The sequence below is a fragment of the Haematobia irritans genome, chromosome 5, assembly GCF_050003625.1.
Source record: "Haematobia irritans isolate KBUSLIRL chromosome 5, ASM5000362v1, whole genome shotgun sequence".
Lineage (NCBI taxonomy): Eukaryota > Metazoa > Arthropoda > Insecta > Diptera > Muscidae > Haematobia > Haematobia irritans.
In genome coordinates, this window is record NC_134401.1 from 24,497,891 (window position 1) to 24,515,252 (window position 17,362).

Consider the following 17,362-nt stretch of genomic DNA (forward strand, 5'->3'; position numbering starts at 1 on the left):
ATTTGGGGTCTTGGGCTTATAAAAACCTTAGTTTCTATCCAATTTGCCTGAAATTATAAATCTAGAAGTATTTTATGACCACAAAGAAGTGTGCCTAAAATGGTGTGTATCGGTCCATGTTTTGGTATAGCCCCCATATAGACCAATCTCCCGATTATATTTCTAGGGCTTCTAGAATCGATAGTTTCCATCCAATTCGCCTGAAATTGGAAATCTAGAGGTATTTTAGCACCATAAAGAGGTGTGCCAAAAATGGTGACTATCGGTTGATGTTTAGGTATAGCCCCCATATAGACCGATTTCCCGATATGGGGTCTTGGGCTTATAGAATCCGTAGCTTTTATCCAATTTGCCTGAAATTGGAAATCTAGAGGTATTTTAGGACCTTAAATATGAGAGCCGAAAATGGCGTGTAGTGGTCCATGTTTTGGTTTATCTCCCCAATAGACCGATCTCCCGATTTTACTTCTTGGGCTTTTAGAAACAATAATTTTTTTTTCAAATTTGGATGAAATTTTAAATCTAGAAGTATTGTAGGAACATAAAGAGGTGTGCCGAAAATGGTGAATATCGGTCCATGCGCACTGATAATGAAAATTGCTTGAAACTGAATTATAGTTTCCAGATTTTACTTCTGGTAATCGTTTAAATAATGGGGGTAAAAATCAACAGATGTTAGATTTTAAATCAAGGCGTTATTTCATCGTTTTCTTGCACACTTGCACACGAAGTTTATAATTCCTCTAAAACTCAAACGTATATGGTTCTTATAAATCCAGAATCTGATCTAGACTTCATAGGTAAAATCTTTGAATTTATCTTCGGGAAGTGTACTGGTTGAACTGATCTGCTTGTCATCAAATCCCCCTGAATTTTTCACAGGAAACTATAATATTTGATTCATGGTGGTGGGTATTTAAGATTCGGCCCGGCCGAACTTACTGCTTTATATACTTGTTTTATTTATATATATATATATATAAATATATATATATATATATATATATATATATATATATATATATATATATATATATATATATATATATATATATATATATATATATATATATATATATATATATATATATATATATATATATATATATATATATATATATATATATATATATATATATATATATATATATATATGTATGTATGTATATATATATATATATATATATATATATATATATATATATATATATATATATAATATATATATATATATAATAACTTTGTGCATTTGTATGTAACGCCAAGAAGGAAAAGTCTGAGACCCATCGTTTAGTGTACCGATTGTCTTTGAATTAAATTCTGAGTCGATTTAACGATGTCCGTCTGTCTGTCTGTCTGTCCGTCTGTCTGTCTGTTGATGTATTTTTGTGTGCAAAGTACAGCTCGCAGTTTTAGTCCGATTGTCCTAAAATTTGGTATAGGGTCCTGTTTCGGCTCAAAGACGATCCCTATTGATTTTGGAAAAAATCGGTTCAGATTTAGATATAGCTGCCATATATATTTTTCACCGATCTGGTCATAATTGGCGAATATTTTATGAGTCTCGAAAAACTTGCAAAATATCAGCCAAATCGGTTCAGATTTAGATATAGCTCCCATATATAGCTTTCGCCCGATTTACACTCATTTGCCCACAGAGGCCAATTTTTTGCTCCGATTTGGTTGAAATTTTGTACAGGGAGTAGAATTAGAATTGTAGCTATGCGTGTCAAATTTGGTTGAAATCGGTTCAGATTTAGATATAGCTCCCATATATAGCTTTCGCCCGATTTACACTCAAATGACCACAGAGGCCAATTTTTTGCTCCGATTTAGTTGAAATTTTGCACAGGGAGTATAATTAGCATTGTAGCTATGCGTGCCAAATTTGGTTGAAATCGGTTCAGATTTAGATATAGCTCCCATATATAGCTTTCGCCCGATTTACACTCATATGACCGTAGAGGCCAATTTTTAACTCCGATTTAGTTGAAATTTTACACAGGGAGTAGAATTAGCATTGTAGCTATGCGTGCCAAATTTGGTTGAAATCGGTTCAGATTTAGATATAGCTCCCATATATATGTTTTTCTGATTTCGACAAAAATGGTCAAAATGCCAACATTTTCCTTGTAAAATCGCCACTGCTTAGTCGAAAAGTTGTAAAAATGACTCTAATTTTCCTAAACTTCTAATGCATATATATCGAGCGATAAATCATAATTAAACTTTTGCGAAGTTTTCTTAAAATTGCTCCAGATTTAAATGTTTCCCATATTTTTTTACTAACATTGTGTTCCACCCTAGTGCATTAGCCGACTTAAATTTTGAGTCTATAGATTTTGTAGAAGTCTATGAAATTCTTCCAGATCGAGTGATATTTAAATGTATGTATTTGGGACAAACCTTTATATATAGCCCCCAACACATTTGACGGATATGATATGGTATCGAAAATTTAGATCTACAAAGTGGTGCAGGGTATAATATAGTCGGCCCCGCCCGACTTTAGACTTTCCTTACTGGTTTTTACTAACATTGTGTTCCACCCTAGTGCATTAGCCGACTTAAATTTTGAGTCTATAGATTTTGTAGAAGTCTATCAAATTCTGTCCAGATCGAGTGATATTTAAATGTATATATTTGGGACAAACCTTTATATATAGCCCCAACACATTTGACGGATGAGATATGGTATCGAAAATTTAGATCTACAAGGTGGTGTAGGGTATAATATAGTCGGCCCCTCCCGACTTTAGACTTTCTTTACTTGTTTTTAATTTATAAATTTTTGCAACATTTTTTTGAAAACCATCGTTACACTGATGTTCTATCTAGATTTTCTCATCAGTGCAAATCGAGTCGGTTTTGCCAGATATAATTTTGATATAGTGACGTTTACTCGATTCACAGTATCAATTTATTGTGATTAATTTGTCGGATAACATGAAATTAAAAGTGTTAAAATATCATAAATAATCACAGCTCTAAATGTTTATTAATTTATTTATTATTTTGATAAAATTATTATTCATTAACATAATAGGAGGCTAAAAATCATCTTTATCTATTTTCTAATTTCTTATAAAGCAAATGAATTAATTTCTTTAAAAACTTAATACATATTTGTAACCGGATGTGGAAAAATTACGACTATTTTACAAACCACATTGTTCTGTATATATTCCAAATAGTAAAGGCATTGTATCACGTAGTGTAAAGTAAAATTTTTAACCTGAACTATTTACACGTTAACAACTTGTATTACAAGAATTTTTTTGTAGCAAAAGAAAACTAGGGTTGACTTTGAAAGATGTAATCCCTTACAATGGGATAAATCTGATTTAAAATTTGCCATAAATAGTTGCTCAATTCAGGGAATAGGTATCATTAGCGTATTGCTTCGAGTAACGTAATACAAACAGTGACATTATGAGGAATTTTATTTTGGTTTGTTTAATTGCTCTAACATCGGCTGGATATGCTCACTATTATCCCTATGGCGGCTATGCCCCGCCAAATTCTTGGGCTTATACCTCATATCAGCCTCAGGCTCCAATGATGATGTATGAACCAGTTTGTGGAGTTTTGAATGGAGCTTATAAGACATTCTCCAACATCCTAGAATTCGCAGAGGCTCTTAGAAACAATTACAGTAAGTTGGCAATTATCCTTTAATATGCTCCAAATAAATAATATTGATTGTTATTTTACTTCTTCCATTTAGATTTTAAACTCTTTTGCAATGGTCCATGTCCTGATGTTCAGAAAAATTGTAACGAAAATGCTCCTGTATGTGGTAGCGATGGAACTACAATTAAGACTTTCATGAGTACCTGTGCCATGGCCAAGGAAGCAATTGCTACTAATGCCAGTAAGTAAAACTGGAAGTTACTGATTTCCTTGGAAGACTTTACAAACAATATATTGATGTGGTATAGCTATAGAGATACTTCTAGCTGTTTGAGAAGAAGTGTACTTCTAAATTTCGGAAGGAAATAATATCTCCTTATTTTTAAACCCCATCCTTCCACAAGGTTAGCTAGTCTTATAGTTGGATAATTGGGTTATATTATCTACAGCGCCAGTCTGTTACTTGAATATCACTTAGAATATTCAGTCCATTGACGTATACGAAGTGATGAATTTCTCTCTTATCTATGAATGCTGCCTGATTCAATGTATATAGCTTAATTACAAGGGACCTCCTTTTTATAGTCTAGTGCCGTCGATTTATCATATATGTGTGAAATGACTTAGAAAACTTTTAAAATATTTAGAAACGTCATCAGCATTTCTGAGAGTATAAATTGGGATTGAACCCACGACCCTTTGAATTCAACACAGCTATGCTAAAAAGTACACCACGGTGTCTCTCAATGTTAGTTATTTAGAAACAATTTTGTAAGTAATCTAATTGACCAGATATAAATCTCGGATCGTGGAATTATGTGGTATGTTTCTCCAACTGTAACTATTGTAGTATAATTGTCTCACATTATCTTAATATACATCAAATTAATTATATTAATATATTATCCAAAGAATCGGGGGGTAAACCCTAACCAAAATGGTATACAATTTTTATTTTTCGACCAATTCGAATAATTTGCTGATTTATTAATTTCTCCGTTAGATTGGGTACAAATTTCTGAGGGTCCCTGTTTAGTTGAACCTCCTGTAGAACCTTCGTTACCAGAACAACCACCAGTAGAACCAGAACAACCTGGAACAGAAACCCCTGTTGAACCACCAGCACCAGAACAACCCGGAGCAGAAACCCCAGCTCAAACACCAGCACCAGAACAACCCGGAGCAGAAACCCCTGCTCAAACACCAGCCCCTGAACAACCCGGAGCGGAAACCCCTGTTGATCCACCAGCACCAGCACCAGAACAACCCGGAGCAGAAACTCCAGCTGTACCACCAGCTCCAGAAACCCCTGCTCAAACATCAGAACCAGAAACACCCGCAGTAGAAACCCCCGTTGACCCACCAGCACCAGAACAACCCGTAGCGGAAACCCCTGTTAACCCACCAGCACCAGAACAACCCGGAGCAGAAACCCCAGCTCAAACACCAGCACCAGAACAACCCGGAGCAGAAACCCCTGCTCAAACACCAGCCCCTGAACAACCCGGAGCGGAAACCCCTGTTGATCCACCAGCACCAGAACAACCCGGAGCAGAAACTCCAGCTGTACCACCAGCTCCAGAAACCCCTGCTCAAACACCCGCAGTAGAAACCCCCGCTGACCCACCAGCACCAGAACAACCCGGAGCGGAAACCCCTGTTGACCCACCAGCACTTGAACAATCCGGAGCAGAAACCCCAGCTGTACCACCCGCTTCAGAAACACCCGCAGCTGAAACCCCCGCTGACCAACCAGCACCAGAACAATCCGGAGCAGAAATCCCTGTTGAACCACCAGCACAAGAACAACCACAAGTCCAACCACCTGCACCAGAACAACCAGTAGCCCAACCCCCAGCTGGAGGAGAAGGAGGTGCCGTCGATATCGAAGCTCTCGATGATATTATGGACCCAACTAACATTTCACAAAACTCCATGGACATCTCTTATTTGGCTAAGTTCGTGGCATTACTTAACTCTCAACAAGCAGCTAACAATATTGATTATCGCACTTATAACCGTAATACATTCGGTAACTACGCTGAAAGAGACATTCGTATTGCATAGAATGGATCTCAAACTGAAGTCATTAAATCTTTCCTTGATTTTGTGGATCAAAATAAAGACAATCAAAAAACAATCCTGAAGGATAACGACTTAGAACTGATACATACTATGATCTATTTAATTGACAATGTATAAAATACGATCATAATATTTTTAAAATTTAAATAACTTAAGAAATACTCACGTAATTTAATATTTTCAAAAAAGAAATAATATGATTTTCATAAATCGAATTAATAAATAGGTCAATTAAAATATTACAACGCCTTCTAATTCATTTAGTTTTTTTGGACGAGAAACTTTGGAATACATTTGATTTATATTTTCCTTTTAATTACACCCTACACCACTACTGTGTCACGTGGCATAATAAGATTCCGCATTTTAAATGTAACTCTAAGAAGGACCAATTGTTTAGTATACCGCTCGTCTTACTAATTTAGCACTGAGACTAGGACTAATAGTTTAGCAGCAATATGTTATGTGCCAAATTTGGTTCACATTTAGATATATGTATGCCTGATTTCGGGAAATGTGGTACAAAATTCACATTTTACTACCATTTTCAATGCGATTTTTCCCCAATTGTCTTGATATTTTACACAAAGAATAGATTTAACATTCTATTTTTGATTGGTAAATAATGGGCTGCATATTCTACACATTTCTCCCATAAATCGAAAATTTGTGTTCATCCAGTGCAGCCTACCCAAAATGTGGTCGTTCGATTGACGGAGTGTATTCACGGTTGTTTGTAGAATTGTACCCAAAATAGTAGATTGATGTTTTTGTAGATTTTGCAAAATATTCCTCTTCATCTAAGATGTACTTCACACATTTTGTATAGAAAGAGAATTTTGTCAAAATATTCTATAGAAATAAAATTTTGAGAAATAAAAATGTAATTTTGACAAAATTTTCTATAGAAATAAAATTTTTGACAAAATTTTCTATAGATATAAAATTTTTAGAATATTTTCTTTAGAAATAAAATTTTGACAAAATATTCTATAGAAATAACATTTTTGACAAAATTTCCTATAGAAATAAAATTTTTAGAAAATTTTCTACAGAAATAAAATGTTGACAAAATTTTTTTTAGAAATAAAATTTTCTATAGAAAAAAATATTTTGAGAAATAAAAATGTAATTTTGACAAATAATTTTTTTACAGAAACAAAATTTTGGGAAAAATTTGACAACATTTTCCATACAAATAAAATTTTAACAAAAGTTACTACAGAAATAAAATTTTGGCAACATTTTTTTTAGAAATAAAATTTTGACAAAATTTTCTATAGAAATAAAGTTTTGAGAAAATTTTTTATAGGATCAAAATTTTAAGAAAATTCTCTATAAAAATAAATTTTGTAGAAATTTTTCTATAGGAATAAAATTTTGAGAAAATTTTATATAGAAATAAAATTTTGAGAAAATTTTCTATAGAAATAAAATTTTGACAAAATTTTCTATAGAAATAAAATTTTGAGAAATAAAAATGTAATTTTGACAAAATTTTTTATAGAAATAAAATTTTGACAAAACTTTCTATAGAAATAAAATTTTTGACAAAATTTTCTATAGAAATAAAAATTTTGACAAAATTTTCTATAGAAATAAAATTTTTGACAAAATTTTCTATAGAAGTAAAATTTTTAGAAAATACTCCTTAGAAATAAACTTTTGAAAAAATTTTCTATAGAAATAAAATTTTGAGACAATTTTCTATAGGAATAAAATTTTCAGAAAATTTTCTTTAGAAATAAAATTTTCACAAAATTTTCCATAGAAATAAAATTTTTAGAAAATTTTCTTTAGAAATGACATTTTTAGAAAATTTTCTTTAGAAATGAAATTTTTAGAAAATTTTCTTTAGAAATAAAATTTTGAAAAATTTTTCTATAGAAATAAAATTTTGAAATTTCTATAGAAATAAAGTTTTGAGAAAATTTTTTATAGGAATACAATTTTGAGAAAATTTTCTTTAGAAATAAAATTTTGACGAAATTTTCTATAGAAGTCAAATTTTTAGAAAACACTCCTTAGAAATAAAATTTTGAAAACATTTTCTATAGAAATAAAATCTTGAGAAAATTTTTTATAGGAATACAATTTTGAGAAAATTTTCTTTAGAATAAAATTTTGACAAAATTTTCTATAGAAATAAAATTTTTAGAAAATTTTCTATAGAAATAAAATTTTGAGAAATAAAAATGTAATTTTGACAAAATTTTCTATAGATATAAAATTTTTGACAAAATTTTCTATAGATATATAATTTTTAGAAAATTTTCTATAGAAATAACATTTTTAGAAAATAAAATTTTGACAAAATTTTCTATAGAAATAAAATTTTTGACAAAATTTTCTACAGGAGTAACATTTTTAGAAAATACTCCTTAGAAATAAAATTTTGAAACAATTTTCTATAGAAATAAAATTTTGAGAAAATTTTTTTAGGAATACAATTTTGAGAAAATTTTCTTTAGAAATAAAATTTTGACAAAATTTTCTATAGAAATTTTAGAAAATTTTCTTTAGAAATAAAATTTTAAGAAAATTCTATATAGAAATAAATTTTGTAGAAAATTTTCTATAGGAATAAAATTTTGAGAAAATTTTCTATAAAATAAAATTTTGACAAAATTTTTTATAGAAATAAAATTTGGACAACATTTTCTACAGAAATTAAATTTTGACAAAATTTTCTATAGAAATAAAATTTTTGACGAAATTTTCTATAGAAGTAAAATTTTTAGAAAATACTCCTTAGAAATAAAATTTTGAAAAATTTTTCTATAGAAATATAATTTTGAGAAAATTTTTCTATAGAAATAAAATTTTGAGAAAATTTTTTATAGGACTACAATGTTGAGAACATTTTCTTTAGAAATAAAATTTTGACAAAATTTTCTATAGAAATAAAATTTTGACAAAATGTTCTATAGAAATAAAATTTTTAGAAAATTTTCTTTAGAAATAAAATTTTGAAAAATTTTTCTATAGATATAAAATTTTAAGAAAATTTTCTTTACAAATAAAATTTTGACAAAAAATTTCTATAGAAATGAAATTTTGAGAAATAAAAATGTAATTTTGACAAAATTTTCTATAGAAATAAAATTTTGACAAAATTTTCTATAGAAATAAAATTTTGACAAAATTTTCTATAGAAATAAAATTTTGACAAAATTTTCTAAAGAAGTAAAATTTTTAGAAAATCTACTTAGAAATAAAATTTTGAAAAATTTTTCTATAGAAATATAATTTTGAGAAAATTTTTCTATAGAAATAAAATTTTGACAAAATTTTCTATAGAAATAAAATTTTGACAAAATTTTCTAAAGAAGTAAAATTTTTAGAAAATCTCCTTAGAAATAAAATTTTGAAAAATTTTTCTATAGAAATACAATTTTTAGAAAATTATCTTTAGAAATAAAATTTTTAAAATTTTTTCTATAGAAATAAAATTTTAAGAAAAAAATCTCTATAGAAATAAAATTTTAAGAAAATTATCTATAGGAATAAAATTTTCAGAAAATTTGCAAAAAAAATAAAAATTTGACAAAATTTTCTATAGAAATAAAATTTTGACAAATAAAAATGTAATTTTTACAAAATTTTATATAGAAATAAAATTTTGAAAAAAATTTCTATAGAAATAAAATTTTTGACAAAATTTTCTACAGGAGTAAAATTTTTAGAAAATATTCGTTAGAAATAAAATTTTGAAAAAATTTTCTATAGAAATAAAATTTTGAGAAAATTTTCTTTAGAAATAAACTTTTTAGAAAATTTTCTTTAGAAATAAAATTTTTAGAAAATTTTCTTTAGAAATTAAATTTTGAAAAATTTTTCTATAGAAATAAAATTTTAAGAAAATTTTCTATAGGAATAAATTTTTGAGAAAATTTTCTATTTAAATAAAATTTTAAGAAAATTTTCTATAGGAACAAAATTTTGAGAGAGTTTTCTATAGAAAAAAAAAATTTTGACAAAATTTTCAATAGATATAAAACCTTTACTTAATTATTTATATAAATAAAATCGTGACAAAATTTGGAAAGAAAAAAATGTTGATTAGGTTTTCTATAGAAATAAAATTTTGACGAAACTTTCCATAAAAATAAAATTTAGACGAAGTTTTCTTTAGAAACAAAATTTGGCAAAATTTTTTATAGAAATGAAATTTTGACAAAATTTTCGATAGACATAAAATTTTGACAAAATTTTCTATAGAATTAAATTTTTGACAAATTTTTCTATAGAAAAAAAAATTTAGATAAAATTTTCTACCGAAGTAAAATTTTAACAAAATTTTCTATAGAAATAAAATATTGACAAAATTTCCGATAGACATAAAATTTTGACAAAATTTTCTATAGACATAAAATTTTGACAAAATTTTTAATAGACATAAAATTGTGACAAAATTTTCTTTAAACATAAAATTGTGAAAAAAATTTCTAAGGTTTTCTCCAAATTTTGTACATTTTTTTGCTCGAGTGGCAACCGTGGGTGTAACCCATTACTGTATGTAGTCGTCTACTGTGCAGATGGTTGCCCATTGAAACAGTTGGTGAAGACGCCTTTATTCTTCAACATAAATAAAATAGTGGTTGAAAATGCAAAAGAAAGTATGGCGGGTGTATTTTGGTTGCTTTTCAATTTCTTCACCATAGCTGATTAATTTAACATTTTTAATATTTTTAAAATAAAAGCAAAATTTTGGTTTGGATTTTGTATCATTTTTGTTCGTTTTCAATTGCAGACAGTGTGGTCTTCGTTGGTGTTTTAGACAACATTGTGGTAAGACAATAAAATGTTGTACTATTTGTATACAACACATTTTTTACTAGACGAAATCACCATAAATGTGTCGAATTTTATACAAATTCTATATCGATTCACATATAGATAAATCCCCCATATGTATATAGATTCTTTCAATTTCGGTCAATATAGCTAAAATACTTATATTTACACACAATTTCCGTGATAATTTCCTCAGAGTGTAGTTTTATCATTCAAACTGTAATAACAGACGTTCTACAAAACAGTCGAGATTTATTGATGAAAGACTTGAGATGGTTTACAAATATTTTGGTTTACAAAGCGGTAGAGGGTATCATATAGTCGGCTCAGCCCGACTTTAGACTATCCGTATTTGTTAGTTAATTTGGTAGTACAATGGTCTTATTGAACTACATCGATTAATATACCAAGCGGGCACCATAACTCCAATCTAGAAATACGAAAATAAAGATCAAATGTATTCAAATGTTTCTCGCCAAAAAAAAAAAAAATAAATAAATGAATTAAAAGGCATTGTAATATGTTAATTGATCTATTTATTAATTCGATTTATGAAAAGCATATTATTTCATTTTTGAAATTATTAAATTTCGTGAGTATTTCTTTGACTTATTTGAAAAATTTGAAAAATAATATGGTCGTATTGTATATTATCAATTAAATAGATCATAGTATGTATCAGTTTTAAGCCGTTATCCTTTTGATTGTCTCATTTGTTCTACAAAAACAAGTCTTAATAGCTTCAGTTTGGGATCCATTCTAAGCAATACGAATATCTCTTTCAGCGTAATTACCGAATGTGTTACGGTTATAAGTGCGATAATCAATATTGTTAGATGGTAGTGGGGAGTTAAGTAATGCCACGAGCTTAGCCAAGTAAGAGATGTCCATGGAGTTTTGTGAAATGTTAGTTGGGTCCATAATATCATCGAGGGCTTCGATAGCGACGGCACCTCCTTCTCCTCCAGCTGGGGGTTGGGCTACTGGTTGTTCTGGTACAGGTGGTTGGACTTGTGGTTGTTCTTGTGCTGGTGGTTCAACAGGAGTTTCTGCACCAGGTTGTTCTGGTGCTGGTGGGTCAACAGGGGTTTCTACTCCGGGTTGTTCTTGTGCTGGTGGTTCAATAGGGGTTTCTGCTCCGGGTTGTTCTGGTGCTGGTGGGTCAACAGGGGTTTCTACTCCGGGTTGTTCAGGTGCTGGTGTTTGAGCAGGGATTTCTGCTCCGGGTTGTTCTGGTGCTGGTGGGTCAACAGGGGTTTCTACTCCGGGTTGTTCTGGTGCTGGTGGGTCAACAGGGGTTTCTGCTCCGGGTTGTTCTGGTGCTGGTGTTTGAGCAGGGATTTCTGCTCCGGGTTGTTCTGCTGTTGGTGGGTCAACAGGGGTTTCTGCTCCGGGTTGTTCTGGTGCTGGTGGTTGAACAGGGGTTTCTGCTGCGGGTTGTTCAGGTGCTGGTGGTTCAGCAGGGGTTTCTACTCCAGGTTGTTCAGGTGCTGGTGTTTGAGCTGGAGTTTCTGGTGCTGGTGTTTGAGCAGGGGTTTCTACTCCGGGTTGTTCTGGTGCTGGTGTTTGAGCAGGTGTTTCTGCTCCGGGTTGTTCTGGTGCTGGTGTTGGAGCAGGGGTTTCTGCTCCGGGTTGTTCAGGTGCTGGTGTTTGAGCAGGGGTTTCTGCACCTGGTTGTTCTGTTGCTGGTGTTTGAACAGGGGTTTCTGCTCCGGGTTGTTCAGGTGCTGGTGGTTGTACTTGTGGTTGTCCTGGTAACGAAGGTTCCACAGGAGGGCAGGGTCCCTCAGAAATTTGTACCCAATCTAATGGAGAATTTAATAAGCAAGCGTATCATTGGAATTAGTGGAAAATAAAAACTGTATAGGAAATTGATTGGTTTACGGTTTGTTACAACGATCCTTAAAATCTTGTATTAAAAGATCTTGTATATAATTAATTTGATATATATTTAATATGAGACAATCAAACTATGCTAGTTATAGCTGAAGAAATGTACTACATAATTCCACATTCCGATTTTTATACCCTCCACCATAGGATGGGGGTATATTAACTTTGTCATTCCGTTTGTAACACATCGAAATATTGCTCTAAGACCCCATAAAGTATATATATTCTGGGTCGTGGTGAAATTCTGAGTCGATCTAAGCATGTCCGTCCGTCCGTCTGTCCGTCCGTCCGTCTGTCCGGCTGTCCGTCCGTCTGTGGAAATCACGCTAACTTCCGAACGAAACAAGCTATCGACTTGATACTTGGCACAAGTAGTTGTTATTGATGTAGGTCGGATGGTATTGAAAATGGGCCATATCGGACCACGTTTACGTATAGCCCCCATATAAACCGATCCCCAAATTTGGCTTAGGGAGCCTCCCGGAGCAGCAAAATTCATCCGATCCGGTTGAAATTTGGTACGTGGTCTTAATATACGGTCTCTAACAACCATGCAAAAATTGGTCCATATCGGTTTATAATTATATATAGCCCCCATATAAACCGATCCCCAGATTTGACCTCCGGAGCCTCTTGGAGGGGCAAAATTCATCCGATCCGATTGAAATTTGGTACCTGATGTTAGTATATGGTCTCTAACAACCATGCAAAAATTGGTCCATATCGGTCCATAATTATATATAGCCCCCATATAAACCGATCCCCAGATTTGACCTCCGGAGACTTTTGGAGGGGCAAAATTCATCCGATCCGGTTGAAATTTGGTACCTGATGTTAGTATACGGCCTCTAACAACCATGCAAAAATTGGTCCATATCGGTCCATAATTATATATAGCTCCCATATAAACCGATCCCCAGATTTGACCACCGGAGCCTCTTGGAGGAGTAAAATTCATCCGATCAGGTTGAAATTTAGTACGTGGTCTTAGTATACGGTTTTTAACAACCATGCAAAAATTGGTCCATATCGGTACATAATTATATATAGCCCCCATATAAACCGATCCCCAGATTTGACCTCCGGAGCCTCTTGGAGGGGCAAAATTCATCCGATCCGGTTGAAATTTGGTACCTGATGTTAGTTTACGGCCTCTAATAACCATGCAAATATTGGTCCATATCGGTCCATAATTATATATAGTTCCCGTCGCCATATTTGACGTCCGGAACCTCTTGGAGGAGCAAAAGTCATCCGATACGGTTGAAATTTGGTACATTTTGTCAATATATGGCCTCTAACAGACATGTAAAAATTGGTCCATATCGGTCTTTAGTTATATATAGCCGATGACTTATTACACAAAAATTGGTCCATATCGCCAAAAATAATCTACCAAAACTTTATTTCCATAGAAAATTTTGTCAAATTTTATTACTATAGAAAGTTTTGTCAAAATTTCATTTCTATAGAAAGTTTTGTCAAAAGTTTATTTCTATACAAATGTTTGTCAAAATTTTTTTTCCATAGAAAATTTTGTCAAAATTTTATTTCTATAGAAAATTTTGTAATCTACCAAAACTTTATTTCCATAGAAAATTTTGTCAAATCTTATTACTATAGAAAGTTTTGTTAAAATTTCATTTCTATGGAAAGTTTTGTCAAAAGTTTATTTCTATAGAAATGTTTGTCAAAATTTTATTTCTATAGAAAATTTTGTAAAAAATTTATTTCTGTAGAATATTTTGTCAACATTTTATTTCTATACAAAATTTTGTCAAAATTTCATTTCTATACAAAATTTTGTCAACATTTTATTTCTATAGAAATTTTTGTCAAAATTGTATTGCTATAGAAAATTTTGTCAACATTTTACTTCCATAGAAAATTTTGTCAACATTTTATTTCTATAGAAAATTTTGTCAAGTTTTTATTTCTATAGAAAATTTTGTCAAAATTTTATTTGCATAGAAAATTTTGTCAAGGTTTCATTTCTATAGAAAATTTTGTCAAAATTTTATTTCTATAGAAAATTTTGTCAAACTAGATTATATACGTATTTAATCGGCCTTTTTTGTTTAATATATACCCCGTATGGGCTAACTTACAATTTAGAAGACAGTGTTAAAAAGTTTTACGATACCTTGCCATCGGCAAGTGTTATCACAACCCAAGTAATTCGATTGTGGATGGCAGTGATTAGAATAAGTTTCTACGCAATCCATGGTGGAGGGTACATAAGATTCGGCCTGGCCGAACTTACGGCCGTATATACTTGTTATAATTGGTTAACTGTATTACTTAGATAGTTGTTTCAAGATATCTTTGAGAGGCATAGCGGTAGAGGTTGTTAGCATGCATGCTTTGTATTTAAAGGGTCATGGGGTTCAATCCCAAATTATACTCTCAAAAATTCTAATAAACCACTGAGAATATTTCAAAGTTTTTTAAATGATTTCATACATATATTGGGGTTTGCATTGGGTCCTTGTGATTAATCTAAACATGGAATCGGGTTGTATTCATAGATAAGAGAAAATATCTTCACTTCTTATACGACAATGAACTGAATAGTCTATGTGATCTTCAAGTAACTGACTGGCACTATACATAATTTTATCCAACTATATAAGACTAGCTAATCTTGTTGAATGATAAAATTTAAAAATAAGGAGATACTATTTCCTTCCGAAATTTAGAAGTATACTTCTTCTCAGACAGCTAGAAGAATCTCTATAGCTATACCACATCAATATATTGTTTGTAAAGTCTTCCAAGGAAATCTGTAACCTGCAATTTTACTTACTTGCATTAGTAGCAATTGCTTCCTTGGCCATGGCACAGGTACTCGTGAAAGTCTTAATTGTAGTTCCATCGCTACCACATACAGGAGCATTTTCGTTACAATTTTTCTGAACATCAGGACATGGACCATTGCAAAAGAGTTTAAAATCTAAATGGATGAGGTAAAATAACAATCAATATTATTTATTTCGAGCATATTAAATGATAATTGCCTACTTACTGTAATTATTTCTAACAACCTCTGCGAATTCTAGGATGTTGGAGAATGTCTTATAAGCTCCATTCAAAACTCCACAAACTGGTTCATACATCATCATTGGAGCCTGAGGCTGATATGAGGTATAAGCCCAAGGATTTGGCGGGGCATAGCCGCCATAAGGATAATAGGGAGCATATCCAGCCGATGTTAGAGCAATTAAACAGGCCAAAATGAAAGTCCTCATAATGTCACTGTGTGTATTAGTCGAAGCAATACGCTAATGATACCTACTCCCTGAATTAAGCAACTATTTATGGCAACTTGCGAAAGCGATATATCCCATTGTAATGTATTAAATTTTAGTCGGCCGTAGTTTCCTTAGTTTACAATAAAAATTTTCTTAAATTTGTTAACATGTAAATATTTCATGTAAACATTTGTGTTCTATACTTTACGTGATACAATGCCTACACAAATGGGAATATGAAAAAAATTTGTTATTTAAAAAATTATGGCTATGCAGCTGGAGCTAGACATTAACAGAATATTTGTAATCTCATTAACAGAATATTTTTGTAAATACTTGGAAAATTTTGACTCAACATGATCTGAATCAATATAGTTCCAAAGGCTACCAATGGCTTCAGAGACCTTCCAATAAAGATATGATAACATATTTCCTTTCTGCTAGGATAATATCTCGGATCCAGTGTTGTCATAAATATTTATTTGTTGTTGATATTAACAGAGAAGTAGGGAGAGACAGAGAAAAAAATTAACTTTTTTATATGTGTACGTTATTCAAATTAAATAAAAAAGGAAAAAATAAACAAGTATATACGGCCGTAAGTTCGGTCAGGACGAATCTTATGTACCCTCCACCATGGATTGCATAGAAACTTCTACGAAATACTGTCATCCACAATCGAATTACTTGGGTTGTGGTATATTAAAACTTTTTAACATCGTTTTCTAAATTATGAGTTAGTCCATACATAACTATAGACCGATATGGACCTAGTTAGGCATGGTTGTGAACAGCCACATACTAGCACAATGTACCAAATTTCAACTGACTCGGATGAAATTTGCTCCTACAAGAGGCTCCAAAACCAAATCTCTGGTTCGGTTTATATGGGGGCTATATGTGATTATGGACTGATATGGACCATTTTTGGCATGGCTGTTAAATATCATATACTACCACCACGTACCAAATTTCATCCAGATCGGATGAATATTGCTTCTCCAAAAGGCACCGGAGGTCAAATCTGGGGATCGGTTTATATGGGGGCTATATATAATTATGGACTGATATGAACCAATTCCTGCATGGTTGTTGGATACCATATACTAACATCACGTACCAAATTTCAACCGAATCCGATGAATTTTGCTCTTCCAAGGGGCTCCGGAGGTCAAATCTGGGGATCGGTTTATATGGGGGCTATATATAATTATGGACCGATTTCGACCAATTTTGGTATTTGAGGCCATATATTAACACCACGTACCAAATTTCAGCCGGATAGGATGAAATTTGCTTCTCTTAGAGGCACCGCAAGTCAAATCGGGGAATCGGTTTATATGGGGGCTATATATAATTATTGACCGATGTGGACCAATTGCTGCATAGTTGTTAGAGACCATATACATACACCATGTACCAAATTTCAGCCGGATCGGATGAAATTTGATTCTCTTAGAGGCTCTGCAAGCCAAATCGGGGGATCGGTTTATATGGGGGCTATATATAATTATGGACCGATGTGACCCAATTCTTGCATGGTAGTTAGAGATCATATGCTGACACCATGTACCAAATTTCAGCCGGATCGGATGAAATTTGCTTCTCTTAGAGTCCCCGCAAGCCAAATTTGGGGGTCCGTTTATATGGGGGCTATACGTAAAAGTGGAACGATATGGCCCATTTGCAATACCGTCCGACCT

At 31.8% G+C, this 17,362-nt stretch overlaps 3 protein-coding genes across 4 annotated transcripts in view; 1 reads left to right on the forward strand and 2 right to left on the reverse strand.

Moving 5' to 3' along the window:
• The window catches only part of mwh (multiple wing hairs), a 446,956-nt gene that overhangs the window by 219,719 nt on the left and 209,875 nt on the right, over positions 1-17,362 (reverse strand). The window lies entirely within an intron of this gene.
• LOC142237512 (uncharacterized) lies at positions 3,390-5,957 on the forward strand. Its single transcript, XM_075308869.1, has 3 exons — positions 3,390-3,655; positions 3,728-3,874; positions 4,637-5,957. The coding sequence occupies exons 1-3, from the start codon at positions 3,433-3,435 to the stop codon at positions 5,698-5,700; spliced, it is 1,434 nt and encodes a 477-aa protein (XP_075164984.1). The 5' UTR covers positions 3,390-3,432; the 3' UTR covers positions 5,701-5,957.
• Positions 11,035-15,693, reverse strand: LOC142237513 (uncharacterized). The gene is made up of 3 exons (XM_075308870.1): positions 15,434-15,693; positions 15,215-15,361; positions 11,035-12,320 (listed from the first exon to the last, which is right to left on the reverse strand). The coding sequence occupies exons 1-3, from the start codon at positions 15,654-15,656 to the stop codon at positions 11,275-11,277; spliced, it is 1,416 nt and encodes a 471-aa protein (XP_075164985.1). The 5' UTR covers positions 15,657-15,693; the 3' UTR covers positions 11,035-11,274.